General features: G+C 58.9%; 8 protein-coding genes across 8 annotated transcripts; 5 read left to right on the forward strand and 3 right to left on the reverse strand.

Moving 5' to 3' along the window:
* Nucleotides 1-576: 576 nt before the first annotated feature.
* Nucleotides 577-2,778, forward strand: CH63R_08225 (CCR4-NOT core complex subunit; the record flags this gene model as incomplete). The annotated part of the gene is made up of 1 exon (XM_018303199.1): nucleotides 577-2,778. One exon carries the CDS (start codon nucleotides 577-579, stop codon nucleotides 2,776-2,778), a length of 2,202 nt encoding a protein of 733 aa, XP_018157977.1.
* Nucleotides 2,779-3,563: 785 nt separating this feature from the next.
* On the reverse strand, nucleotides 3,564-5,898 carry CH63R_08226 (Ion channel protein; the record flags this gene model as incomplete). The annotated part of the gene is made up of 2 exons (XM_018303200.1): nucleotides 3,564-5,556; nucleotides 5,627-5,898. 2 exons carry the CDS (start codon nucleotides 5,896-5,898, stop codon nucleotides 3,564-3,566), a joined length of 2,265 nt encoding a protein of 754 aa, XP_018157978.1.
* Nucleotides 5,899-7,120: 1,222 nt separating this feature from the next.
* CH63R_08227 (uncharacterized protein) lies at nucleotides 7,121-8,517 on the forward strand (the record flags this gene model as incomplete). The annotated part of the gene is made up of 2 exons (XM_018303201.1): nucleotides 7,121-7,269; nucleotides 7,350-8,517. The coding sequence occupies 2 exons, from the start codon at nucleotides 7,121-7,123 to the stop codon at nucleotides 8,515-8,517; spliced, it is 1,317 nt and encodes a 438-aa protein (XP_018157979.1).
* Nucleotides 8,518-12,443: 3,926 nt separating this feature from the next.
* Nucleotides 12,444-13,315, forward strand: CH63R_08228 (uncharacterized protein; the record flags this gene model as incomplete). Its single annotated transcript, XM_018303202.1, has 4 exons — nucleotides 12,444-12,456; nucleotides 12,627-12,806; nucleotides 12,872-12,994; nucleotides 13,053-13,315. 4 exons carry the CDS (start codon nucleotides 12,444-12,446, stop codon nucleotides 13,313-13,315), a joined length of 579 nt encoding a protein of 192 aa, XP_018157980.1.
* A 642-nt stretch (nucleotides 13,316-13,957) lies between these two features.
* On the reverse strand, nucleotides 13,958-15,530 carry CH63R_08229 (Serine/threonine-protein phosphatase 2A activator; the record flags this gene model as incomplete). Its single annotated transcript, XM_018303203.1, has 2 exons — nucleotides 13,958-14,398; nucleotides 14,460-15,530. 2 exons carry the CDS (start codon nucleotides 15,528-15,530, stop codon nucleotides 13,958-13,960), a joined length of 1,512 nt encoding a protein of 503 aa, XP_018157981.1.
* A 770-nt stretch (nucleotides 15,531-16,300) lies between these two features.
* CH63R_08230 (Cutinase) lies at nucleotides 16,301-17,126 on the reverse strand (the record flags this gene model as incomplete). Its single annotated transcript, XM_018303204.1, has 3 exons — nucleotides 16,301-16,471; nucleotides 16,525-16,704; nucleotides 16,764-17,126. 3 exons carry the CDS (start codon nucleotides 17,124-17,126, stop codon nucleotides 16,301-16,303), a joined length of 714 nt encoding a protein of 237 aa, XP_018157982.1.
* A 1,489-nt stretch (nucleotides 17,127-18,615) lies between these two features.
* On the forward strand, nucleotides 18,616-21,049 carry CH63R_08231 (uncharacterized protein; the record flags this gene model as incomplete). Its single annotated transcript, XM_018303205.1, has 2 exons — nucleotides 18,616-19,107; nucleotides 19,160-21,049. 2 exons carry the CDS (start codon nucleotides 18,616-18,618, stop codon nucleotides 21,047-21,049), a joined length of 2,382 nt encoding a protein of 793 aa, XP_018157983.1.
* A 4,686-nt stretch (nucleotides 21,050-25,735) lies between these two features.
* Nucleotides 25,736-27,657, forward strand: CH63R_08232 (Cytochrome P450; the record flags this gene model as incomplete). The annotated part of the gene is made up of 4 exons (XM_018303206.1): nucleotides 25,736-26,047; nucleotides 26,133-26,495; nucleotides 26,596-27,423; nucleotides 27,526-27,657. 4 exons carry the CDS (start codon nucleotides 25,736-25,738, stop codon nucleotides 27,655-27,657), a joined length of 1,635 nt encoding a protein of 544 aa, XP_018157984.1.
* Between the last annotated feature and the right edge of the window lie 303 nt (nucleotides 27,658-27,960).

Here is a 27,960-nt window from a genome sequence, read left to right on the forward strand (position 1 = left end):
CAGTCAGGCAAGCCATCATCGTCTTCCAAACCGCCTTAATGTACGTTAACTCCCAGACCCGTCCTCCGGTGATGAGGATGGGAGGGTGGCATAAGGAACAATAAAGCATCTTGCTCATACTTATCGCTCGTTGTCCCCGCAGATCATCAAGGAAGACGATGATGGCCGCCGTGAAGTGCTCCTGTAATTCCGCATCCCTGTATCTAAACGTTGTCTCTCGTGTGCTACCATGCTCTGGCGTCATTTTCTTTCTGCTCTTCTCTTCTTATCCCCGTCTCTCTCTTTTATCAGTTCTTCGACGGCAATCTTGGGAACCCCTGACTAACTGGTTCCCTAGATGATGATTTGTTGTCACTTGATGAGGCTGCCTTTTCGGTTGACGCGCTGGTATCCGACGACCCTCTACCGAGCTATGTTGGAACCATAGGCGGCGGGTCAGCGAGACCAGCGGCACCAACCCCGCCGCCCGGCCTAGGTCCTCAGAGAATAGCATCACCGGCTCCGCGACAAGCGCCGATCCCTGTGATACCGGCCACGCCGCTCACACCTGCAGCCCCGAAGCCTGCGGTTCCCACCATGGCCAACGTTGTTCGGGCTGCAACCCCGGACCCGACGCTTCGCAAGAAGGCTGGTGGGACGGAAGCCAAGAAGAGTATCAAGGCTCTGGCCGTGGAAAGCGGCCTCTCCAAGGACATCGCCTCGCAAGCATCTCCGTCGAAGGGCAAGTCTTTGTTGCAGGAAGAAGACTTCCCCGCGTTGGATGCTGTCAAGGGGGCCGGTACGCGACCCGGGACGCCGTCAAAGCTTGCGATTGCAACACCAAAGATTGCCCCGGCGAGCATCAAGAAACCGCAGCCCGAAGCTGCCGCAGCTGCTCCCCCGACTCCAGCGGCCGAGGCGCCCAAAACTGTCGAGAAGAAACCAGTGCCGGGTATATTGAACATCGCCGCGGCAACCAAGGCAGCTCAGGCGAAGCAGCCAGGAACGTCTACTGCAGAGCACTCAGATCCGTTGGCGTTCCCCGCCCTGCCGACTCCGACGACCGCCGGTGCCCCGTCTCCTGTAACGAGAGCTGCACCCAAGACTTTGCGTGTCGTCTCAACACCCAAAGCTGAAGCAGTGCCGGCTTTCCCTTCTGGCGCCGCCTTCTCCGCCGCCGCCAGAGCCGTGTCTACGGCTTCCGGCCGACCAGGAACGCCGGCCAGCGAGATCATCAGCGACAGTGCGTCCATTGTATCTGCATCTGTTTCTGCATCCCGAACGAGTTCGCCGCCGCCCACTAGGGTCGGGACAGCGCCCGTCCGCAATACGACGAAGAGCCAGCAGCGCAAACAACGTAAGGAGGCCCACAAGGAACAGTCGGCCTCCATTGCTGTCGCGCCGAAAGTAGCGGAACCCGAGGAGCAAGCCCCCATCGTCGGCCGCAAGAAGAAGCAGAAGAAGGAGAAGCCGGTCACGACGCCGCCGGCAGTGCCTAAGAAGTCTGTCGAGCGCGCAGTGACACCGCCACCTCCGCCGAAAGAGCCCACTCCTCCTCCCAAGCCGATCCTTGAGAGGACGGTTGTCGACCTGCCCCCTCCAAAGGGCAAGGCGGCCAAGAACGCTGCAAAGATGACAAAGGCAGCCGAAGAGAAGGGCAAGAGCAAAGAGGTGCCGGAAGCACCTGTTCTCACACCTCCGGCGCCGACTGCCATCGCTGCGCCCGAAGAGCCACATGATATCGCAGACAACCCCAAGACCATCCCCGAGGTGGTCTTTCAGGACCTCCTCGGTACTGGACAGGCGCCCCCGGTGGACGCCCTGACGCTGCTCAAGCCGCTTGCCGAACAGAACACTCGGCTCGACCGGGCGCACGCCGCTGCGGCGCACGGCAACAACCCGCCTCCGTCGACCACGACTAAGAACATGGTATCCGAGGCAGATCACGCCATTCTGGTGACTGGCCAGCCGGTACGCAAGGTCATGGACGGCCACCGCGTGCTCATCACACCCAACGGTGACTGCGTCCGCAATCTCACCGAGGAGGAAGAGGACAAATACCTGGAGCTTCAGAAGTGTGTTGCACTAGCCAGCGACCAGCCCGACACCTTCGTTGCGCCCCGTCACCAAGCCCGTCCTGGCGGCTTCTCTCTCATCAAGGGCCGCGCAGTGCCCAACGGTCCTCCGTCGTACTTCCCGCCGTCGCCCAACGCGCAGAAAATGTTCTCCGACGATCCGGTCAATAAGATCCAGCGCGAGGAGGCAATCAGCTACATCAACCAATTCGTCCTCCCGCGGCTCAATCTTGGCAACACCAACCTGTTCCCGGGCAGCTGGAAGTCCGCACCTGGTGCCAAGGACGCCCTCTCTGCGCGCGAGACGGCCGCCGCCAGCCTCAACTCGCTGGCCCCGTATATCTATGGCCACGACGCAGCTGCCGGAGCGGGCATCTACTCGGCTGAGAGCGGTGGTTCGGGCAAGGATATTCCCGAGGACGAGACGCCCTTTGGTGGCCTGGACTCGCCGCAACACCAGGGTACCGAGGTTGTCGTCGCGAGCGCCTCTACCTCTGCCTCTGCCTCTGCCTCTGCTGCGGCAGCGGCCGCCGCCCAAGTTCACGCTCATAACAGCAGCGTGCACCCCAAGCTTCCCGGCACGCCCCTCAACGCCATGTCGCTGATGAGTGTGGAGGACGCCGAGGCGGCGCTGGCACTGGCGCGCAAGGAGTCGGAGAAGCTCGAGAAGGGACTCAACCAGGCCATCAAGCGGAATAGGAGACTGCTTCTCGGCGGTAGATGACTAGCCGTGAGCCTGGCAGAATTTGTCGAGAGCGTCGTCGCTGCCGTGGCCGTGCAGACGCTGGTGTTGGGGGTCGGCGTGGTTGTCACCGTCGTGGATCTGCTGTCTGGGTTTGGAGACAGAAGATGGGGGTTTTCGTGATGCGCGTGTATTCTCCCGGAAGCGCCATTATTGCTTGACACACATCATGAGCGAGGAGCGTGCATTGTTACGATATGAGGCACGCCGTGAGTGTGTGTGTGTTTTTCCCTGTCCTCTTCGAGCGTTTGGCGAACCTTGTTACGAGTATGCTGTTTTGCTGAAGGGTAGAGGATACGTGTATGTATGTAGCGCGTTTACTGTACACATCATGTGTTATGTTGTATGCTGGAGGCCGCCCACGATGGGACACACCCGAGGGACTAGGGGAGCGAGCGGCCTGTCTATTATCCCGTGGGATGGATAAAGCTTAATGATAACTGATACCCCCCCTTACCTCCCCCTCCTTTTCTTCACGATCACGGCGAGAGGTATGAAGGTGTTGTCATGGCGTAAACGTAAGCGCTTGTGTGGAACCTGATGTGACGTGTGGTGCCACCCGAATGTGTACCTTGTGAAACAAGCAGCTATCCATACATGTTGTCTTGCGATATGTTTGCAGTACGTGGCAGGATGAAATGTGACGAAATATACGCGAACTAAGTGCGCCAAAAAACATGCCGAAGGGGTATCTGTCACTCGCGGAAAAGCATCCGGACCTCATCCCGCTCTCCCCTTCCGTCTCGTCGTCACCCAGACCGGTTTGCCTATCCGTCGTGCTCCCACTCTCGAGCAGCCTCCTCGCCGCGCACTACGTCAAGCTCGTCCCGCAGCTTGTCCATGAGCTTCTCCAGGATCCACTCGCACTCCTCCTGGCTGCCCATCAGCGGCGACTGCGACCCGACCCAGGACCACTTGTCCTCGTCGGGGCATTCGCCTTCCTCGTCGTCGTCGACAACGACGCCTTCCCGGGTCTCCTTGCTCCTCTTGCCGTTCTCCATCTTCTTCTTCTTGGAGTGGATGTGCGGGCGCGCCTTGCGGTGCGTCGCGGAGCTGGACTCGTCCTCGCCGATGAGCTTCAGGTACCACGCCCACTCGGCAAAGGTATACCGCCGCGCGGGCTTCTCTTTGGCGTGCTGCCTGACGGCGGCGATCTCGGAGATGAGGAGGAAGTGGAAGTCTGCGCGGGAGGATGGGAGGGCGGTGACGGGAGAGCGGGTGCGGGACGAGGTCCGGGGGCGACGGCGTCGCTGCCGCTGCTGCTGTTGCTGCTGACCGGGTTGTTTCTCTCGGCTGGCGGTGGGGTCTGACGATGATGACGATTGCTGCTGGAGGGTCTGTAGTAGGGGGCCGGAGGGGTGTTTGCGGTCCTGGTCACGGGTGTTGTATGCTTCCGTCTCGTCGGTGTCACCGTCTTCTTCGGGGCGTGACTGACGTAGGCGGTGAGCGTTGGAGAGGAAGCCCGGCGGGAGCTCTTCATCGTCGTCGTCGTTGTGTTCTTCGTTCTCTTCTTCTTCCTCCTCTTCGCGCTCCGAGTCCAAGTCCGAGTTCCTGTCGGAAGGGTGAAAGAGGAAGCCGCAGGTGAGGCGGTGAAGGAAGGACATGAGATCCTTATGAAAGCCGCGCTCGCCTGGTAGGATCGTAATACTGCCCAGCTCGAGGGTGGCGTCGCGGACGGCCTTGACGACGGTGTCGCCGGCGTTGGAGATCATGACGGTCATGGTCGGCAGGGCCAGCAGGGACCAGAAGACGAAGAAGGCCTTGCCGGCGTTGGAGATCGGGGTGCGGTCGCCGTAGCCGATGGTGGTCAGGGTGACGAAGGCGAAGTAGAAGCCGTCAAAGTAGGACCAGTTCTGGTAGGGCCGCTCGCACTCCTGGAAGACTTTTGCGCCGACAAGCCAGAGGACGAGCCAGGAGGAGAAGGAGACGGACATGGCCATCCAGCGGCGGCGGACGGAGGCCTGGTTTTGAATCTTACGCATGAGGTCGAACTCCCTCTCGCGGCGCTCGAGCTCGGTGGCGGGAGACGAAGACGAGCTTGGAGACGCGGAAGAAGCGGCCTCGGATTCCTCATGAATGGGCTTGAGGATCTCGTCGTTGCCCTTGCGGGTCATGCTCTGGATGAGATGGCGGCGCTTCTTCTCGACCATGCGGGCGTCGAGGCGGCGGCGGCCGCGCTCGAGGACGAGGGTGCGGATGGAGCCGATGACGAGACCGAGGCTGATGACGCCGATGAGAGCGTAGGGGATGAGCAGGGCGCGGCCGAGCGGGGAGGCGGCGGCGTAGTCGCCGAAACCGACGGTGAAGAGGGTGACGTTGGCCCAATAGACGGCGTCAAGGTAGGTCCAACCCTCGATAGTGGAGAAGACGAGGGCGCCGAGGAGGAGGTAGAGGAGGAAGAGGATGGTCTGCAGCATGAGGGTGCGCTGGGCGGTGGTGAGCTGAAAGTCCTCGGCGTAGTGGCGGGCGTGGGCGCCGTAGACGGTGACGACCATGAGGGAGGCGGTGACGAAGTAGAGGATGGCGGCGAACATGCCGTAGTAGAAGGCCTGGGAGAGGATGTGCTCGTCGGCGGGCTCGAGGGCGAGGGGCCCGGCGGCAGTGGCGTTAAGGGTGACGAGACAGACGGCCGAGAGGTACCAGCCGACGATGGTGACAGGCTGAGCGAGGGAGAAGCGCACACGGCGGGCCATGTTGAGGAGGAGGAAGACGTTGGAGATGATTGCTATGGCGAGCTGGATGGCGTTGATGATGATGAGCCTATGGGTGTGTGTCGCGCAGTCAGTCGGGATGTCGCACGCGTGGCTTACACGGGGGAGAGAATGCTCACCACTTCGGATCCTCGACAAAGGGGGCGGCGGCGATGTCGGTGCCCGGCGGGAAGCGCTGGCGCCACGGGCGGACGAGGGCGCAGATGGAAAAGGCCGAGGCGACGGGGCCGAGGGTGCCGGCGATCATGGGGAAGGCGGAGGAGGCGAACCACCAGCGGCTCGGGTCGAGGTGGGCGACATCGTTGGCGAAGCGCTTGTCACGGCGCTCCTTGGACTGCTCGAGCTGGCCGATGCGCTCTTCGATGTTGTCGCCCAGGTCGGCGTCGTTCATGGCGGAGGCTGGTGGCGGGTGCGGGACGAGGGCATTCCCAACCTTTGACCTTGGCACAACTACTTCATGAAAAAGACCGAGAGCAGATGTGTGAAGAGGAGAGAATGATCTCCTTTCGTCGAAATAAACAACGTCTTGCTTGGACCCCTGGAGGTCCAGACCTTCTCTGACTTCTTAGCCAGAAATGCTCTCCTGACCCTCTCTCGACTAGGATGACCCTGACGAAGGGGCAGTAGTGCTTCGCGATGACGTCTGTCGGTAGTTGAAGAGGGTGTGCGACCTGTCTCTGCCCTCAGTCACTCCCCCCCCTTCGCTGGCACACTAACTTACTGAGACACTGGGCGATGTTCAGCGAGTGTATACTACGACGGCGGCACGTAGCCCTGGGGGTATGTACGCAACCGATGATCTCTGTGTGAGAAGCTGGAAGCGCTGAGCGGGTGAAAAGGAGGAGACGGATGCGGTCATCTCTTCGTCCATGTGAACTGTCGGCGTCTCCAAAGACATCGAGCTTGGCATCCATCTTTAGATATGTAGAAAAGTATGTACATCGTATATACACTCGTATATATCCCATGTCTGCCCCGGATCGCATGTCTCGAGGAGATTACCTGTAAAGTCAATCTTCCGACGGATCAGGTTACCCATGCCTGCAGAAACGAGGGACTCATGATCTTTGGCGCGGCGATCCTCGTTTGGGAGGAAGGGGGGAACAGCCTATGTTTGGCTCGTCCGGCAGCCACGAGGTGTTGTCCACGCCCGTTTTTAGCGGGTTCTCCGCTACGGCGCTTGGAGGGCCAGAGGGCCAGAGGGCGACGGGAGGGGGGAACCAAGACTTGGGATCCTGGCCGGTGTTGGAGAAGCTTTGGTGACGTGGGGCAGGTACTGCGGCAGTGCTAATCAGTGAGATATGCGTATTAGGTAATAGAGCGTTAGGTAAGCAATTGGGTGGGCTGAAAACAGAAAAGTACTTGTCACTCTATGTGAGGTACGTAGATATCCATGTACACAAGGTACCTTAGGCACAGTATAGAGTACAGTCCGTCAACTTACACGGGACAACTGGGGCGAAAAACACGTTTTCCCCCATTGTTGACCTGCCCGGTTGTACGTCCATCGTTGCGTTCAATGAGTTGCTGCATGAGTGAGAGGGACAACTGACCATGAGCGGTGCCATTCATCCCTCTCATATCCCCACATCATCTCTCGTTGTTTTCAGACGATGAAAAGATGGCTTGGCCTCTGCCTGCCGTCTCGTCTTCGCCCGGGTCGCGTCCTCCAGCGACGGCGCTTCCATTATGACCATGACCCAAACCCCCGTGTCGAGTCCGTCGAGGTCGTGTGCGCCTCCTCGGGGAGCATCACAGTAGAGTGAGTACATCATCCATCCTCCTTTCCATCACCCCAACCGCCCGTGTTTGGAGTTCCCAACAACTAATACGCCCTCTCAGCTTGCACAACGTCACCCGGCACGCCCCCTCAACCCCGCTGGTGCTGTACATTCCCCCCTTCTCACCAACCCCGGGTACCCGGCCGCCCGTCCCCCGCTTCCTTCGCCCGTACCCAACCGCCGTCATCAACTACCGCTGGTCCGCCCCGGCCCCCACCCGCCAATCATCTTCCGATGCCGGCGCCGAGCGACACGACTTCACCACGCCGTTACAATGGCCGACCCCGCTCCACGACACTCTCGCCGGCTACACCTGGCTCCTCGAGAACCTGCGCCCGCCCGACACCGCCCGCCGCGACGTCTACGTCTACAGCTCCCACGCCGGCGCCAGCATCGCAACCTCCCTGGCCCTCACCGAGTCGCACCATCACGAGCCCATGGCCGTCCGCGGCCTCGTCGCCTGGAACGGCATCTACAACTGGTCCATGTTCCTGCCCGACCACAAGGTCAACAAGCCGTCCTCTGCCCGCAGCAAGAAGCTCCCGCCGCCACCCGAGGAAGGGTCGGCGCTGCACGGCCTGCAGACTAGGATGCCCGAGCTGTTCCGCGCCCCCGTTGACCTGCTCGACCCCTTTGCGAGCCCGAGCCTGTTCTTCCAGACCGCCGGCATGACGGCGCCGTCGAGCTTCACCCGGGCCGCCGCTATGTCCTCTTTCATCGACAAGCTGTCTTCCGTCACGGCCGGGGTGAGGCCGTCCGACATTCTGGATCTCGTCGGCGGCGGCGGCAGCGCGTTCCCAGCGCCCAGGCGGAGCGCCCTCATCTTCCCGCCGAGGAAGTCCACGCTGAAGCTGCCCCCGACGCTCCTGCTGCACGACTCGCCGCCGACCGAAACGGCGGTCCGCAGAACCAGGAGAACTGGAACGTCGTCGTCGTCATCACTTCTCTCGTCCCTCTCGTCGAGCTCGGCATCACCGCCGCGGCGGCGGCGCAAGGTGGTCGGGCACACGTTCGAGACGCAGGCGGCGGAGCTGGCGGGCCTGATGAGGCGGAGCCTGGAGAAGCTGGAGTTCAAGACGCGGCTGGAGTGGGACGAGGACTTTGACGAGGCCGCCGAGTCGGGGAGGCGGGTGGCAGTCGTCGACGCTGGTGAGAACGAGGGATTGGAACTCGGCGAGCAAGGGCAGGAGGCCGTGAGGGAGTGGTTGGAGGATAGGATACGTCTGTGATACCCCCTTTTGTGGAAGTTGCTCTCCTCTCCTACTTTGTTGTTTGTTTTAATCACTATTTTATTTGTTTCAGTCGGGCGGGTTGATCATGGTACGAGGTTTGCCGCAAATGAGTCTGGCGTCCTCGTCAAAACCTTCATCGTTGTTGTCCTCGGTATTGCCGTCTTCTGGATTGGTCTTCTTTGCCGCTATTTAGAAACGTTGGGTCCCAACCGACTCTTGTAATCCTATCACTCATCTATCCCTGGCTTACTAGAGGTCGCCTAATGAAGTTCATTGGGATAAAGGAACCTCCACATTGTAAGGTTTCACCCGATGTGCAAACGGCAAGCATTGCCGGATTCTGAGACCAGCAACATATTGAGGTTTTTGGTAACATGTTTCTCGGGGTTTGAGGGGCACGTCTTCTCTTCCTTGAACTTGGTTGGGTGATATTGTGTTTATTTCCTCAGTCGATGAAGTATTTGGTATTATGGGGTCTGGTCGACTTAGAGTTCCCTGACAGCTTGGGTGAAGTAGTCCGTCAGGGTGAGGCAGTAGCTCGGGTTTGCGGTAGGCTCGCAGCTACTCGCACGCCCCTCAAGGAGACCAGTCGGTTCCCGTGGTTTCGCAAGGTGAGGTCGACATGAGGCTAGGCGACCTGAATACGGCTGGCTGCCTGGCCACCCACCCACCCACCCACCTCTTGCACCCTCCCCTCCCTTCCCCCCTCGAGCATACCTTTATAAGGCCAATCTTTTCCTCTAGCTGTCACCATTACCCGCGTTGATCAAGTGAGCCCTGGCCAGGCCACTTGTCCTAGTGGGATAGCAGAGACAAAAGAAATATCACGATCGGGGTCTCTTTGGTTAACTCGCGTGACGCGCAGGTTCGACCCTCGGGGTGCTCCTGGGCGTGTACTTTTTTTTGCCTTTCTAGACCTGGTCACAGTTTTGTAGAATAGATTGCCATGGTCCAGATGACTTTTTCATGTGGAAAAGAAGGTGTTTTAACCTGTTACTACGAGGTTTTGGTAGTGATGGTGGTGGTGATGTTGTGATGTTGAGCTCCTTCCTTTGGAGTTTTGCCTCCTTCCCCCTGAACAGCGAACGCGCACGGTGCAACAAACCAGTAGCAGCGCCCTTTTGTTTTGCTACCGGTGTCTGTCCGTCGTTCTTATTGTTCCTAGGAGTCTTGATGACATTTGGTCTTGGGGATTTCGCTGGCACAGACTTGAAATGTCCACCACCTTCTTACCTCGCCCTAGTGTTGTAATACATGTTCGAGCATTGCTGATTGTCGCCTTCTACTTCCTAACGCGAACCACAAAGTAACGGGAGTAAGAACTTTTCAACCACAGTTGTTCGATGTTTAGATGTCGATGGACGTTCTGATAAATTGTGTGTACATTGTTGGAGTCAACCCACGATAAACCTGTCGGCTAGGGAAATCCTAACAGACGACGGGCGGCGTACGAAAGTGTAGTCGTCTATCCAGATGATGATTACACGATGTTTCATATGTCAATGAGAAGAAAAAAAACCCCTCCAGTGTGCGAGTCTTGATGGTGCCCATGGAATAAGGATTCTGCTTGAGGTTCAAAGTACGTGATACATATGCCCACATGCCGAGCATTTCTACTTTTTTTTACATCGGGCACTTCACCGAGTCCTCTTTCCCGTCGACTTGTGTCGGCCCTCTCCCAGCCACGTGTTCTCGCCCGTACAATCGAAACGAGTGCGACTTGCCCATATTATTCTGTTCGCTGTTCAGATCTGGGACATGTCCGGCCGATGCCCCCCCCCAAAAGGATTTCGGAGCTGGCAGGCCGGCCCTTGTTTTCCAATCAATAACAATCCAGGCCCAGCTCCGCCAGGGCGCCAAGGGTGACTTATCTAACCTAGTACTTAAACAACTGTCTATGTATTTCACAACCTCTTCCCCCCCGTCTTGAAATTTCTTTGCATGAAAAAAAGTTGTCGTCTTTAACAACACACACGGCATCGAGTCTCTGGATGCCCCCAAACCCGCAATGAGAAGCCCTGTCCAGTATGTCTGTGGCGCAGGCTCTGAACATGAAAAAAAAAAACAAAAGAAACTCAGACCCGCAACAGCGACCACCCCAGAGCATCTTTCTGTACCTGCCACACTAGCGGTGGGCTCTCTACCGTAGCGCACGGATGATGAAACATAGGCCGCTAATCTTCTCTCCCCGTCATCGCAATACCTTGCATTCCTGGTTGCAAAACGGCTTGGTTCGGCTCAATGGTCTAGAGGTATGATTCCTGCTTTGGGTTACGAAAGTAGCGCCTGCTTGCAGGAGGTCCCGGGTTCGATCCCCGGTTGAGCCCCATTATTTTTGCTTTTCCAGGTGGTTGCATCGCATCTTTTTATGCGATTTTGGTTTATAGGTGATGGTGATCGCGGTTGGCGTGGTGGGTGATGTGATGTGGTGGTGGTTTGATTTTGATTTTTGGGACATCTGGGGCGGTATCGAGACGCACAGCGGCAGTTGCGCTGAGCTGGCAGCGAGGTACGTGCACGAGTGGGCCCTGCGGGTTCGCAGGTGATGGACAGCAGGTACCTCACAATGCCACAGAGGCAAAGTGAAGATCAACAGGCCAGTCGAGATGAACAGCGTCGCAGCGGACGAAAGAGGCCCCATCCGCGCCAATTTCCAGCAATCTCGAGCCACCGACCCAACGTTTGGCCTTCAGTGCCCGCTGATTGTGTGGTTGTGTCGCTTTCTCCTAGGAAGTGGCCTGGAGATTTGGCGTGAAGCCCCTCCCGCCCAGAACCAGCTTAGCGGGCACCGGGGGCTGCCTCGATAGTGTTGGACCCTGGTCCACCCTCCACTCCAAGCTCTGGGTGAAATGACGGCATTCCGACAGGTTTCGCGTTTGTTCGGCTACTGTACGTGTATGTGTACGGGATATGATGCTGGATGCCACTCGTTAGAGCCAGCCTGATTTCTCTCTGCCACCACCTTGATCCGGTCAGCAGTGCAGTGCTGCACCAAGAAGATACGCGGGAGGATTGGGGATGCATGGGACGGAAACCTCGGTGGCATATCATATGCAGCAGCAGGCCCAGCAAGCAAGCAAGCGGCCAGAAAAAGCAGGGTTTCAGCGTGCCACCGTCGGCCATCCATCCATCCTGTTCATCAAACTCAAGCGGCGACTCTGGCGATACGAACGGCGTGCGAATCTCCGATGACGGATGAACTCTCAGCACTGCCCTCCCTGTCCTGCCTCACCCGGTGGTCGCTGCATGAAGCAAGCGACGCTGTTCGTGTCCAACCATATCCAAAAAACCAATACCTGCAAAACAGCAGCTCGCAGCCGTCGCATCGACGGAGCCCTTGACAGTGGTCTTAGTGGTCTCGTATGCCTTCGTCGCTGGTTGCTGCTGGCTGTCGTCTCTCGACTTGTTTGATGGTGGTTCGTTGCTTGGCTGGAGGTGCTAAGCTCAGAGATAGACCCGCCGGCCGTGCGTCGCTTGATGTGGCCGGCGCAGCTGCCATCCCTACTGCCATCCGACCCATCCCCACCCTACCACTGGCACGCACCTGTCGTCGACCCCTGCCCCCCCTCCTCTTCAGTACATACGGTACCTGTAAAGAGGACCTGGCCAGGGCCGTGCCAAGCATGGCATGGCAGTCACGCTGTGCTGTGCGACCTTGTGCTGCGCTGAGACGAGACGAGACCCCTTCCCTGGGCGTCTATTTCTATCTCGAGACCCCAGCATCGTCGTCGCTGGCCTCTTTTTTTATTTATTAATTTTACTCCCTCCCTTCTACTCTTCGATACCGCCGCCGCTCGTCGCAACCTGACCATCGCATATTTCCATCACTCTTCCCAGCAACTCATTACAGCTATCACTTACACCGTCGCACGACGCTCAAGCACACCACCTCCATCAGCTCGCACCTCTTGAAATCGGTCATCATGCCTGGAGTTCGTGAGTAACCACCGCATCCCTTTCTCATTCCCTCCCTGGTCTGCTCCCCTGAAGCATCGCGATACGCGTCCAAACTCCCACCGGACGCGGTCAAAGATGAACACACCCATCACACGGCTCCGATACCGAATGCCAAGAAATTCTCACTAACACGCTGCTCTCCACGACAGCCATCGACGCCCTTGACAACCTCAAGGCCAAGTTCAAGGCCATCTTCAAGAAGAAGGACGAGAAGAAGGCCGACGCCTCAAAGCCCGCCGAGTCCAAGCCCGTCGAGACTCCTGCCACCACTACCACGCCGGCCACCGAGCCCACCAAGACTGACGCAGCTCCCGCCCCCGTCCCGGCCAGTATGTTCTCACTCATGCGCTACACCTCCCATTTTTGATAAGCGGATACTGACTATGAATCAAAGCCGAGCCCGCTGCCGCTGCGCCTGCCCCTGCTGCCGCTGCTGAGCCGCCCAAGGCACCCGAGCCCGAAGCCAAGAAAGACGATGCTCCGGCCACCACTGAGCCCGCCAAGGCCCCTGAGGCTGGTATGTCTGATTGAACCCAAGAGTTCGAGCGACACGTAACTGACGATGCTTTTCCTAGCTCCTGAAGCTCCCGCAGCCCCTATCGTAGCCCCCGAGGCCCCCAAGGCCCCCGAGCCCGCCACCGCGCCTGCTCCCGCTCCCGCTCCCGCTCCTACTGCCGAGCCTGCGAAGACTGAGACCCCGGCTACTACTGCCCCGGCTGCCGAGACCGCCCCTGCGGCTACCCCCGCCTCTGCCCCTGCTCCCGCCGCCGAGCCTACCGAGGCCGCCAAGCCCGAAGAGAAGCCCGCGGAGGCGAAGAAGGAGGCCACCGTCGCCTAGACGGCGTCGCCAAGTGTCTACCATCTGGGCCTGCGATAAGTGTCCGAGGGCCACGGTGGGTAGGCAGACAGAGTCGCAAACTCTGTTTCAGGCCTTCTCTGCGTTGACTCTAGTCGGACATCGACGGAATGTAGCGAGCGACCCCTCGGGCTGCTGTCGTTTATTGTCGAAAGCGTCGGCTCGTCACGAAGATGGAAGGCACGAGGGGATTACATGGTTTCTTGTCTAGACCGATGGTCTAATATGTTGATTTGCTTAATTGTCGGATACCCATTAGTCGAGTAGTTGAATCAAGCGTACCTTGCTTACACCGAGCCGAACGAGTCTACGTCGTCCATGTCTTTCTGCCAGCCTGGAGTTCTCCACCGTTGCTTGCATTCCGCTGATACATTTGCGTGTAGCAACCCTGGAGCAACGTCTCGTAGCTGACCCTGTTCTCGGTGACCCGTCACAGGTATCATCTCGGATGCTGGACTGGGCTTCCCGCAACTCCGTTATCTAGACTCGGCCAGTCTCATAATTTTCCATCATCAGATGGCGCCGGTTCTCGTGTCTTCGCTGCCTTTGAGAGTTCTTCTCGCCAACACCAGCGAGCCAGACTATCATCTGTTCATCGGCCCGTCTCGTCTCGACAACGCACTCTCACTTCGCCCAGGGCGCCTTGGTCAGCGTAACCTGCGCGTCCGTCGTCCCGGCCCCGTTACCTTGCCGGGCCTGCTGCGTACCCGCGGGCATCGGCATCATGCCCGGAGCAAGGGGCGCACGCGCCGAAGCCGCTGCCGACGGCGGCGGCGGCTGGCGCGTGTAAGGGATACCGGCACCGCCCGGCGGGGGCATCCGGCCCGAGGGGGCACCGCTGGTCGTCGTCGCCGCCCAGGGCGCGGTCGTACCCGCTCCCTGATTAGGGGGCGGAGGCGCGGTCGTGGCGGGGTAGTTGTAGGAAGGCTGGTTCGCGGCGTGGACCGATTGCGAGACGGGGGCGGCGTCGGGGTCCTGGTCCCAGGAGAAGAGGGAGCCGAAGGTGAAGTGCTGGACGACGGGGAACTTTTGGAGGACTTCGGCGTTGAACATTTTGAGCATGCCCTGTGAGAGTGCAAAGTTAGCGAAAGGTCGTCTGTGGTCTGTTTTGCCCGCCGGTACTCACCTTGTTGATCTTCCCCCAGCCGTCCTTGACGCCCGAGACGTCAAAGAGGATGGGACTGTGCTCCCAGAAGGGACCCTTCTTGACGTCATTGATGAAGCCGACGGCGGCGAAGTACATGTTCTCGGAGCGCTGGGCGTCGACGACGGCGGCCTTGACAATGTCGCCCGTCTTGGGAGCGCCGCGGACGGAGCCCTCGGTGGGCATGGGGTCGGCGTCCGAGACGACGGGGCTCGTCAGCTGGGCGGAGCCGAAGATGTAGGGGAGGAAGGAGTGGTCGTCGAGGCCCCAAACGCCGTGAGAGCCGGCGGGCTCAAGAGTGTAGGTCAGGATGAGGCGGCGGACGACGCGGAGGTAGGGTTCGATGACGGCGAGGACGATGGTGCGGTCGAGGGCGGCGGTGTCGTGTGCGCCGCTGTCGCCGCCGGCGGTCGAGCCAGACGAGGTCGACAGGACGTCATCGGCGAAGAAGGAGAGCTTGTATAGGGAGCCGAGGAAGGCGAGGAAGGAGAGTTCATGGCCGGTGCCGTAGTCGAGACGCTGCGGAGAGCCGAAGGCGCCGAGGAGGTAAGAAAGGAGCTCGGCGGAAGGCGGGTCTGAGGACGGGGTGGTGGGGAAGGACAGAACAGCGTCGGGGATGTGCTCGGACAGCAGGGCGGGTGCGCGTTCGGCGAGGAGGTCGTGCCACTTGCGGAAGGAGACGTTGCCGAAGCGGCGGGGGCCTGGATCCGGGGGCGCGAGGTCGATGAGGGACTCGGCGGCGGCAAGGAGGTTCTGGAGGGCCTTGATGGAGGGGGGCAGGGCGGCGGCTGGCGGTAGCGAGGTGAGGGGGTAGGTGGTGGCCGGGCCGCCGTCGGGGCTGCGTCGCGGGCAGAGGGAGCGGTTCAGCTGCAGTAGGAAGAGGAGGATGTCGCGGTAGGCGGTGGTGGTGAGGAAGGCCGAGAGGTCGGCGCCGGTGTTGATGCGCTTGGTGGGGGTTTGGAAGCTGCGCGGGGTCCGGGGGAGGGGTTTGATGGAGGGGAAGGCGGGCTGTTGTGGCGGTTGTGGTTTTGATGTCGACGTTGGAGGGTCCATGGTGTGTGTGTGTTTGGCCGAGGCCTGCTGTCTATCTATTTTGGGAATATCGTGCGTGGTGAGAGTTACCGTGGGGGATTTGGACAGCTGTGTGGGCGTAAGTGTGGTGCTACTACAAGGTAGGTAGCTCGGATAAGCTCCTGATGCACGTCGTGTGGATGAAAGTGAGGATGGAGGGGATGAGTGACGACACTCTGCCTTAGTCAGCGGGGTTGGAGGGGTCTGTCTGTAGGTGCCTTGGTAATTGTATATCCGCACTATACTTCTCTAGGTGGCTTCTCAAGTGCTGTAAGTGCACTCACTGGCGGCCGTACTCACGTCCAACTACGACTTCAAACCTTAGGCTATTGAATTGACTTTGAATTCTGTTCCCTTCACAATATGCATGTGTGCGCACACCTTCTGGGCCTCGTTTCAAACGGGCAGTATTATTTCAAGTCCATGCTTAGGTTTTCTACCCAAACCTCGGCCGTGTCTGAGCGTCGTCTCTGGGCCGCCCTGATTGTGGATTCATATGTACTCCTTGACCGAACTCCTCCTACGTACGAAAAGTGGAGGGATCCGTGGTAGAAAGAAGAAGAAGAAGAATGCACAATGACCATCGGTTTCGAAGGCCATCTATTATATCCCGAGACCGCGCGGCCCCCTCGGGATTTCCCTCTCGACTACACTCATCTCCGAGTGCGAGCTGAGTTGTAGGTCCATAACCTATATTCCCATCCTCCTTCTTGGACATCGATAGCTCATCTCGGATCTTTCCTGTCGTGCGTCTATTTCAGCTTGTCGCTGACAAACTGCTTGATCTGGTCGCCGTAGATGCTCGGGTATTGCAGGTGAGCAACCGGGTCGTTGCCGTTGCAGCAGAAGGGATCAGCAGAGTCGCAGAACGACTTGATCTTGTCGCCGTTGGGACACTGAAACCCTTTGGGCCGTGGTGCAAACTAGCCTGTGTTAGCAAGCCGTAGCCTTCACGCGCTTGGTGACACAAACGTACCCCCTGTGTCTTGCACGTTCCGACCTCGTAGGGGAGTCCGGCAATGTATCGAGGGTCGCCCATGAAGATGGCCACTTTGACGGCCCCCAAGGCCTCGGTGGAGATGAGCACGTTGACGTCCTTGACGCCCTCGATCGTGTCTCCGCCGCCGCAGTACGCGTTGTCTATGATTTGGGCGCCCTGGGCGCACGTTAGCGTCAGGATCCTTTCTTGCGATCATTCTGTCAGTGTCAGCTCACCTGTGAGAACCCCAGCATGACAATCTTCGTCTGCGGGCACTTCTTGTTGAAGTCGTTCACGGCCTTGGCAACGGCCGTGGTCCCGTTCTTCACCGAGTCGGCATAGCTGATGCCCAGGCAGTCCGACGCGCCCCCGCAAGCAGGGTAGTCGATGGCCTCGTTCGTGGCACCCTGGTTTGCTTTCGTAAGGTCTTCCACGATCCCGGCTGCTGCCCCGAAGCCCGGCGGGGCTGTCGTCTCACGCGCGCCAAAGATGTGTATGGGCGGGCAGTCGTTGCCTTGTCGTTGTTGAAGCCGCTGGGGCGAGTACGGTACGGCCAGGGCATGACCGGAGAGGACTGCGATTGCCACGCTGAAAAGCATATCGAGCGATACCAATCGTCCAAGGGGGCTCGTCGTGAGAGATGGGCTCGGCGAGAACTGAACATTAAACCACTCCTGTTGCTGGAAGAGATGACCGGCATTGATGTACCTGGAAAAAGCAGGAAACGAAGACAAATAATGATGGGCTCAGCAGGATGTCAGACCACCGCGCCTCAAGCGACTGGCCCTCAAAAAACAGTTGGTGATGATTGACTTTTCGAAGAGGCTCGAAGAAGTATACCGTTGCTTCCGAACACGACAAGAATCATCTGCCGTCCGACGGATGAACCCATTGAATGTCCGCGCCGCCAATGGGGAACCAAGTACGGCCTCGCCTCTGTTTGGTTCTCCAGCCAAGAACCTGGACAGGACGAAACGGACATGGCGGTCGCCACGGGCTCACCCAGAACGCTCCGACGCTCGAGAGTGACGGCATGAAGCCCTAGCTCCGGGAAGCTGAGGGCGGGAACGGGACGTGTCGCAGCATTGGGACGAAAAGAGCCGTGCCGCATGATGCACGACCAACACGACGTTTCCGGGGTGGGGAATTTTGTTGGAACAAGGGGCTGAACCGTGAGCAAAAAGGTCGAGAGATGGATGGGCGTCAAACTTGCGGCGCGAGGCAGGGTGGAGCTGGATGGGTTGCGGTTGGGTTGGAACACGTCGTTGTTCGACATGGACCTCCATGGCCGGAATGTCGGCTTATCTGCGCTGAATGAGATGGGATGAATTCGAGATCCATCGCGGGTGCGCCTCGGGCTGGCCTGACTACCATGATGGTGGCTCTCGTGTCCCTCTCGGAGTCCTCCGAAGAGTGCGAACCTGTCGGGGAGGGTGATCGCTTGATCGTCCAGACTGATACGGCAACTTTGTTCGAACTTATTTCGAGCCAGAGCCAACCACAAGTTGCGACGAGCTTCTTCAAGGGTGGCAAGACTCGAAATCCGGCAAGGAAGAGCTCATGATGATGCTGTCTTGCACACTTGCAAGCCTTCTGCGAAGACGAAAACCTGGCCAAATGACGCCTGATGGACCACGACTTGGTCGTATTCGTAGCATTGATGTACCATCGGGAGCCGAAGACGAAGCCAAAGACGAAGTCAAAGACGTCAGTTGATATGCGAAATTGGACTGCAAGCCCGAACAGGTCGCGATTGAGGTTGGGGAAACATGCGAGAAACCACCATGAAGCTCATGATGAATGATGGACCCAAACGGCGGACTGGACTGTTGGGCGCTGACTCAGCCGGTGACACGGCCCCATAAATCCCCGGCACTGCGCGGTGGACCCTGCCCAGTGGACCTTGCGCGGTCTGAAATGGAAGCACGATGATCGCGTCCCTGTCGCGTGCTGCTCCTGCTGCGTCATTGGACGAACAGCTCAGGCAGTACAACAATCACGGTCGCAGGCGGTACGGTACTCCTTTGACGTTCCATCTGTTCTTGACGCTCTTTCTATCCTGCTGGCCTCACTTATTCCGAGGTCGCCATGTCGACCGCCGGAAGACGCGCTCCCAAGCGCAGGGCCGCGGGGCGCAACGAAGCCGGCTCTCCCCCTCCCCCCAGTAGCACCGACGAGGCCCCTTCCGGGACGCGACGCAGCAAACGTCTGGGACATGTCGGGATCGAAGAGATTCGGGACTTTGAGGCTCTGAGGGTACGCAAGCGGCAACGGAGTCGGAAGCCCGACGAAGAAGAGGGTCGGCTCAATGGCGACGAGGGCCGACTTGTCGAGGAAGACCGCCAGAGCAATAACGGGGCGGAAGAGGCAGAGGACGCGGAGGCTCAAGAAGAGGCAGACATGGCAGATGCTGCAGACGAAGCAGAGGATCAGAACGAGGCAGACGATCAAAACGAGGCAGACGATCAACACGAGGTAGACAGTCAACACGAGGTAGACAATGCAGAGGAAGCACACGATCAAGACGACGGCGAACATGCCGCCAATCCGAGGGAATTGCAGGTGCCGGCCGCTCCAAGAGTAAGCTCAACCAAGTGCCTGACCTTTCGCCGTGCTCACGTATGCCCAACAGGCCACGGTTAAACCCCATCAACGAAAGACCAATACGAGTCTCCGAGTGGACACACTTCGAAAGGTTGCAAAGAGCACCAATCGAAAACATGGCCGCCGTTCTGCTGGCGGTCCAAGCAGAGAATCCGGCACAACGAGAGCAGCTGCCGGAACCCCACGTCGGAAGAGTCGCCCAGGACAGGGTACGCTTGGAGACGGCGATGCTGCGGCCGAGACCGAGCCCGTCAAAGACATTTACGAATTCGAGGCCACCTCGCCAAGACGCGAGCCGGAGAGAGCGATGTCAGATGCACACCGAATGGCCAGAGTGTCCGCGAGGTCGGACTTGGTAACCGGCAACGGCCTCTTTGTCGAGCAAGATGTGGATGATGCAGATATGGGCGATGCAGAAGAGGACGATGCAGAAGAGGACGATGCGGAAGGGGACGACGCAGAAGAGGATGGCGCAGACGGTGACGGTGACGAGCAGTTGTACGACGACCCGACCATCGTAGGACTACCGACCTCAGCGCAAGAGAAGGCTCGGGCTGATACAGGTGCTGCCCACGAGACCGAGCCGCCGTCGAGCGCAGCAACCGAACAAGTCCGGCGCCTCCTTGTTGATATGGGTCCGACCACCGTCGAAAGACACCCAGACGAGGTCGATAACACATACCCGGACGACCATTTCATCTTCAATGCGCCCGAGGGACAGGATCGAGTAGCCGCGGCGCCAATCAAGTCGTATTCCCTGAAGAGCATCACCGAGCTGATGGGCGGAACCGGGTGGACACAGACCCGGCGAGATATCACTTTGACGACCGGCAAGGAACAGCTCTCGAAACGAACACGCACTCTGTGGAACGAGCTCTGCCAGCTGAACGATTTCTGGGAAGAAATGCCACGGGCGCCTCTGTACGAGCAGCAATGCGACTACTTGCATGCGGACAATGAAGAGGCGTCCAGCGCGAGGCATAGCATCACAACCGTCGACCAACTGGTTCGCGCGGTGGTGGAGAAGGCGATGAAGCCCAGCCACGGCGAGGAATCAGACATGCCGCCGTCACGGTTTGTGATCGACTTGCCCGAAAGGATCATTCCGCTGCTCGTGGACACGCTCGAAACAGTGTTCCGCAAGGGAGCCGACGTCGAGAGAACCCGGTATTCTGGCAAGTTCACCAAAACACTGCTGCACATCATGCAGAGGGTGGTCGCCTGGACAGAGAAACTATACGTGGCGATGCAGGTACACCTCGCAAGAAGGAGGCTGAAGGAGCAGCCGCTGTCGAAGAGAACCAGCCGAGGCAAGCTGGGCGAGTATCTGCAGGACTTCAAGTCGGAGCTCAAGCAGACCTGGACCAAGACGAGCGAGGCGATCAAGCGCGAAAAGCTCTACGATGAGAGGCTACAGCTGATGAGAGACAGAAAGGAGCGGGAGAAACGGGAGATTGGGGAGGCACGGCGACGGCAACGGGAGCTATGCGACATGCGCATACAGGAGCGCATGAGGCGTGTTACTTTACAACCGCGCCAGGGAGAAGCACCTGCTTCGCAGCGGCCTATGCCGCAACTTGTGTCTTCCCAAGGCCCGTCTTCGCAAGGTCCGTCTACGCAGCAGGCAAGCCAAGGGACGCAACGGCCGTCGACGGAGGCGACCCAAAGCCAGCAGCAGCAGCAGCAGCAGCAGGGCGAGGCGGCGATTGCCGAACCGAGCAGTCCGTGGCCTGAAGAGGATGTCAAGAAGCTCCTGCGGATGCTGACGACGAGGTCGCAGACGCAGATGGAGGCGCTGGTGTGGGAGTTCTCGCGCAATGAGAGGGACGTCGGGGCGATGGTGGATCTGCTGAAGCAGAGCGCCAGGACCTACGCGGCGGCGAAGGGCAGAGATGTTCCGGCGTTTGCCGCTCTCTGAGCATCTTCAAGCAAGTAGGCACATGAGTGTGGCTGTTTGGATGTTGCGGCGTTGATTAATTAGTTTGTCTGCGAGCGAGCTTTCTTTTTTTGTCTTTGACGATACCCTCACGCGCCGCAGGTCTCTCTCTCTCTCTTTCTGTTGGCGCGCTGTTCTCTTTTGGTTCTACGGATTAGAATCGAGCAAATCAATGCCATCAATTTAAGGCCTTTGGCGATGCGGAATCGTCAAACGCTCTCACCCGCCCCTCTCTTCCCCCAGAGGCTCGTGGCAGGGTCTCGCCTCCCACGGCCGGTTTGCTCCATGGTGATGACTCGGGCGTGGCGTTTCGTCAGGGTTGAAATATCGCCATGCAGCACATTACACTTTTATGCGGTCCGCAGACGACCGGAAGGAGCAGCGGCAGCGAGAACGACACGACGGCGGACGCTCTCGGCGAAGAGAAGCGAACCCTCCTCTTATTTGTTAAACATGGCCGGTTTATATCGGCCGGAAACAGGGCGGTGGGAGCAATCACTCCGTCCGTGTGCGCGGTGGTCCCCTTTGTGCCTCCCCCAACGTGTGGGGGTGGTCGTGACCCTCGAGATCGATCCCGCCGGATCGTGTCATGGACGGTGATAATACTGGTAGGCCCGTATGTTTCGTAGGGAGCACCGTCGGGGCGGCGGCAGCAGACGGACAATGCATTTGCATGGAGGCTTACAACACGAGCTATGCATGGGCACAACTCTCGCCGCCATCTGTCTCCCGGTGGGGGGAAGGGTGCTATTCGGCGGAAACCCATCCCGAAAAACATCTGCCGAAGATTATTATGATTTTGGCTCAGGGAGCTGACACGCCACGTCGGTGACACTGGGTCTTTTTTGGTTTTGGGTTTGGGGGGGGGGGTGGATAGGTGTACGACAAGGGTGCCGCGGCCATGGGGCTTCGGCAGATGAATTTGGGGGGGGGGGGGGGGGAGAAGAGAGGGAGAGAATGTGTGGTGAGCGGGTTTGTTTTTCCTTCTCTAGATGATTGGGCTTCTTTGTTTCCGAGGTCTTTACGGATACTGTGTAATTCGTAAGCAACGAGCTGGCAAACCAGTCAGTTGGTTAGTCAATGTCGAACTAGAATGATTCATGGATCGAGGGCGTGGGAATATGGGGGGGGGGGGGGACCACCAGGCGGCTTGTGTCGAGCCGCAAGCTATGGCAGGTGAGCCTCCCCCGGAGCTTGATTCAAAGACGTGAGAAAACAAGAGTAGACGGATGCCCTGGGCGGACAATTCTCTCCGGAGACATTGGGAGCCGGTGCGCGTAAACAGGCGGGCAGTTTTCTTCGGATACGGCAGCGCCCCTCCCACAGGTCGTCGACGACACGTGTTGTGGAGGAGGTTTAGTTGGGACCGGATGGCGGCCATTCTTTTGGCGGCTAGCTGGCTGGCTGGCTCGGCAGGGCGATCAAAGGAGGCTTGGGAGGAGACTGTTCTGGCCAGCTGGGAAGACGGAATGGAATAGCGTTTCTTCTTCTTCTTCTTCTTTTGGCCGACTAATACCGAAAACCCCGGCAAACACACACACACTCTCTCTGTTTCTCTCTCTTCCTCTCTCGCGGCTGTGTGCTGTAACCCAGCCCCTCGTACCCTTGCGGCGGCGCTTGGCTATGATGCAGGTGCGGGGAACCCTTGGGTTGTCAAGTGCGTCGATACTTTGTATATCATATCCAGGGGGAGGTGGGGGGGTGTAGCGGCTGTGCGGGTTGCGGGCGCGGAGTAAGTGCAGTCCTTCTCACGACGCATTTTTTACAATGGGCGAAGGCGCTTCGGAGGTCGCTGGTTGAATGAGGGCCGAGGCCGGGGCATCTTGCCAGGACCGGGTGGGTGATGAGGGAGGCCAGCGACGAAGCAACTGCCGAGAGTTGCTCGTTCGTACTTGGATGTTCAGTCAGTGGTCAGTCAGCCAGGGAGGGTCTCGGCGGTGAAGGGGTTGGGCGGGCGCGTGGGCGGGCGGGCGGGTGACGCTCCTCTTGTCACCTTCGGGCGGCCGAAAGCAGAGAGCTGGAGGTTTGATCCATGCAGGGCCGAAAAGAGTGTCTTGGGGTTTCGGGCCCAGAGAATCGGCAGTGTGTGTGCATATCGGGTCGGCGCGGTTTCCTTTTTTTTTTTTTTTTTTTTACGAGCCTCTCTCTCGCCTGCTCACTTTTCACTCGGCGGGGCATGAGACAGGTTCCAGGTCGCCCAAAGAGAAGTCGAACGGATCGCTCAAGACATGGACCCAATGAGGGAGGTGGAAGCGCGGGGGACAAAGAGGATCGAGGGATGCCGGGTTTGCCGAACGGCCCCGAGTCTGAAGACGGAGTGGTGGGCCGCTTTCGAGGTGTTGCTCGATCGGCGCCGGGCAGGAGTAAGCTTGGTGGGTGAGTGAGGGTGAGTGAGAGTGAGAGTGAGAATAAGCCTGGCAGTGAGTGACCGAGAGAGAGAGAGGGAGACCAAACTGAGGCATACAATTTACAACTGCCGACCCTCGATCGTATCATGTCTGTTTCCAGCGTCCTATGGCGTACATCGTACACTGCCCGCCCCCGCAGATAACGTCTTGGGCTCCCCAGCGGTGCGGTGGGTCGCCGACGGATTGTCCTTTTTATTTGTTCCGATGACAGATACAGAGCACTTCTTCGTACAGATACGGCTATCCGTTCTTCGTCGGACATGCCGCGCCTTGCTTGGTCCGACCATCTGAAGTCGCCGACGAGCCCTCCTTTCGGCCAACAGCATTCGCACTTGGGACCAGAGGGGGGGGGCTCACGTTGTCTCCTCCCTCTCCTCCGTGACGACGACCGAGATTGCATCTGCCGAAGAGCCCATCCCATCGTCAGTCGCGGCCAAGTCCAACTGACCTCCACCTACCTACCCACCCCTCCATCTCCATCCGGGGTCGGCATGGAGGAAAGGGGGGTTGCGGGGACCCGTGGGGACATGGCATTGGCATAGGCATGATCCCACGCGCGCCGCACGCTGCAAATCCTGCATCTGTCTGGTCCTCCTCCCTTCGGCAGGCATCTTGGTTGGCGATTTGGCGTATCTCTCCTCCCCTCCCCCCTCCCATCCTTCATCATTCCCGTCCCGGATGACAGCATGAGCGACCGAAGAGACCCCTCAATCTGGCTTGTTCGAGCAGAAGCTGCATGTCTCATTAGTGTCAATGACAGCATCCGCTCGGACTCCTCGGCCCTCGGCAGCGGGAACCCCCCCCTTCAATACCATTGTCGGCAACTTCGCCCCCTTGGTGATCATCACAAGGGGACAGCAGGCAGCGAGTGCTTTCCTTTTCCGGACCGCTACTGCACAGCACAAATGTCATCCTGCGGGCTTCCGAGTGGTCGCCGCCGGCCGTGGTACCTGAGGGGGTGAGGGGTGAGGGGTGAGGGTCCGGGGATTGCTGCGTAAGCTGCGGCATTCCATTTGCCCAATCGTCCATCCCTTCGGACGGGGACACCAACGACAGATGCTCGTTCCGATCGTCTAGTCGCGATCGAAATGTCGAAGCCGTCTGTTCTTGGGGGGTCACCCTGCGCTACCCGTTTGCCGCCATTGGGGGGGGCAAACAATGCTAGTCCACGAAGCTACACTTGTGTGTGTGACCTATCCTACGTTGTACATGACGGAGGCACGGAGGCTAAAGATTAGCACAAGAATTAGTCGTCAAACGTTTGTCTTGTCCAGACTCGCGGGTCCCGGACGGTTTGGAAAGTCCTGGTCCAGATCGACCCGAGCCACCGACCGTCCTGTCCGTCCATCGGTATCCGTAACTCGTGTCTTCTGGCTTCTCTCTCTCTCTCTCTCTCACCCCCCCCCCCCCAATTCAACTTCAGCCTCTTCCGCGTGGGTGGCTTTTCTTGTCTTTTCTTGTCTTTCCTCCCCTCAAGTCAATTTTTCTGCCTCCGTCGGCACGGCGCCTATCATCGCCACTCCCCTTTCCCACGGCTTTCTCTCCCAAGAGACAACGTAACATTCCTAGTCCAAACCCACTTCGATAGATTGAAGAGGAGGGGGGAGGAAATCCGTCAATCCAGGATCCCGGAACCTGTAGAAAACCCTTGCGAATCTTAACTCTATTCCCTCCCGCTCTTGTCTCATATCGCGATAGACTTGAACACCAAATTTGCCCAAAACGCTCCCGGCCCGGGAAGACCAACAACACTCTGGACGGCAGGAAACTCTCGTCGAGGCGTTGAACCCACTCGAAAGTCACAACAACAATCCACCACTCTGTACATCTGCTCCGGCTCCGACTACTTGTGCTGTGTAATCTTGGCTTCCACCAAGGTCGCTTGACCCAAGAGGCCCAATATTACTTGCCCGTCTGCCGCGCATCGGACAAGGAACGCCGCACAGTCGCAGATGCACGTCGACCCGTACGGCATGCACCCCTCCCCTTCCTCTACCTCTCCTGCATACCTCTCTGTCCCCATACTCATCTGGTTGCCATATCCCGGGATAGAACCCCGGTAGTAATCTGCGCTTCGGCAACTCACCCGGGAAGTCCATCGGGTCCTCCTTGGTTGGCACTGCTCTGTCTTATACCAAAGTAGGATCGACCCTGATATCGTCCTCTTATACACTTCTCCCTCTCTCCCTTTCTCCCTCTCTCCCTTCCTTTCTCCTCTCAGGACAAAAACACCTCCCATGACAACACACGCCCTGTCAAGATGCACGGCATTACGGAAACGATAGTAGAGACCGTCGCCCAGCACTGGCTGTCCATCGGCCTGTTGCTGGTCGTGACCTGGCTGGTCAAGAATCACTATAACAACGGCCTGAACAAGCACTCGGGGCCCTTCCTGGCCTCGCTGACCGACTGGTGGCGCTTCTTTGACGTCAAGGGCTGCCGGCCCGAGGTGACGCACCGGAAGCTGCACGAGCAGTACGGGGACGTTGTCCGTCTCGGGCCCAACACGCTCTCCTTCGCCGACCCGGCCGCCCTCAAGACCATTTACGGCCTGAACAAGGGCTTCGTCAAGGTAAGGAAAGGGAATCGCTTACCATCTATCTTTGCCACGATGAGAAAAGAAAAGAAAAAAGAAAAAGAATATTGACGTTGGTTAGTCCGACTTCTACATCGTGCAACAGTCCATCGCCAAGGGCTACAGGCTGGAGTCGCTCTTCAGCACGACCAACAATGACTTCCACTCGCAGTTCCGCCGCTGCGTCAACTCGGCCTTCTCCATGTCGGCCCTCGTCCAGTACGAGCCCTTTGTCGACAACACCACCAAGCTGTTCCTCTCGCAGACGGAGAAGCTCTTCGCCGGCAACCCGCTGGGCTGCGATTTCACCACCTGGCTGCAGTTCTACGCCTTTGACGTCATCGGCGAGATCACCTACAGCAAGCGTCACGGCTTCATCGAGAAGAATGAGGACATTGACGGCATCGTCGCCTACCTGGGCAAGCTGTTCCTCTACGTAGCACCGGTGAGTAATAGTGGCAGTAGTGGTAGTAGTGATAGTAGTGGTCTCGATGGCCGTGAGTACACACAATGCGACTAACACCCTCCTCCTCCCCCCTCAACAGATCGGTCAGATCCCCTTCCTCGACCGCCTCCTCCTCAAGAACCCAATCTACCTGAAGCTCTCGCAATGGGGCTTCATCGACGCCACCTTCCCCGTCGCCCGTTTCGCCCGCGACCGCATGGCCGAGCGCCTCCCCGAGCTCGACGGCAAGGAACCCCTGCTGCCCGTGACCTCGGGCAAGAAGCTCGCCGAGCAGCCCGACCTGCTGTCCAAGTTCCTCGCCGCGCGCGAGGCCCGCCCAGATTTCATGTCGGACGTGCTCGTGCAGACCATGGCCGTGAGCATGGCCTTCGCCGGCTCCGAGACGACGGCCATCAGCCTCGCCGCCGTCTTCTACTACCTGCTGCGGAACCCGGCGGCGCTGGCCCGGCTGCGCGCCGAGCTCGACGACTTTGCGCGGAGCGGCGGCTTCAGCGACTCCGAGACGGGGCTCGTGACGTGGGCCGAGAGCCAGAGGCTCGTCTACCTCGACGCCTGCATCAAGGAGGCCTTCCGCATGCACCCGGCCGCCGGCCTGCCGCTGGAGCGCGTTGTGCCCGAGCAGGGCGCCGAGATCGCGGGCACCTTTGTCAAGGGCGGCACCATCGTCGGCTGCAGCGCCTGGATCATCCACCGCCGCCCGGAGATCTGGGGCGACGACGTCGACGCGTACCGGCCCGAGCGGTGGCTGCCGGACGAGGGCCGGGACCCGGCGGCCGAGGAGAGGCGCATCAAGGAGATGAACGGCCACATGTTCCAGTTCGGCATGGGCAGCCGGACGTGCATCGGGAAGAACATTTCCCTGCTGGAGATCTACAAGGTCGTGCCGAGTCTGCTGCGGAGGTTTGAGGTGAGTAGCAGTGTCTTTTTTCTTTTCTTCTTTGCCTGCCCAAGCGAGGTGTGATGGCTTGGTAGTATGTACCGTGTGTGTGGCTGACCCTTTCCCTCGCAGATCTCGCTGCAGGATCCGAGCCAGGAGTGGGAGCTGGTCAACGCGTGGTTCGTCAAGCAGAACAACTTCCAGGCCAAGTTCGAGAGGAGGGAGATCGTCAAGGCGGACGGCAGCGAGAAGGTCGAATCATAAAAAACGGGGGGAGGGAAGGGGAAGACAAGTGGTGGTTGTGATGGGTGTACGATGGCTGACGACGAGATTGACGACGTGAATGATGATATATACACACACATATATATACACACCCTAGACGTTACAAACCAAAACCAGATCTGTCTATACTGTCTACGTAACACCGTGTCTGATGGCCCCCTTTCGTGACGTCTAACAAAATCATGACAGAAGGTCCAGTTGACAGGAAGTAACGGTCTTCTGTCCATCGTAGTGCTTGCAGATGAGGTCTGTCTAACCCCCCCCCAGCACAAGGCGGACTCC

This window comes from Colletotrichum higginsianum, chromosome 5, assembly GCF_001672515.1.
Source record: "Colletotrichum higginsianum IMI 349063 chromosome 5, whole genome shotgun sequence".
NCBI lineage: Eukaryota > Fungi > Ascomycota > Sordariomycetes > Glomerellales > Glomerellaceae > Colletotrichum > Colletotrichum higginsianum.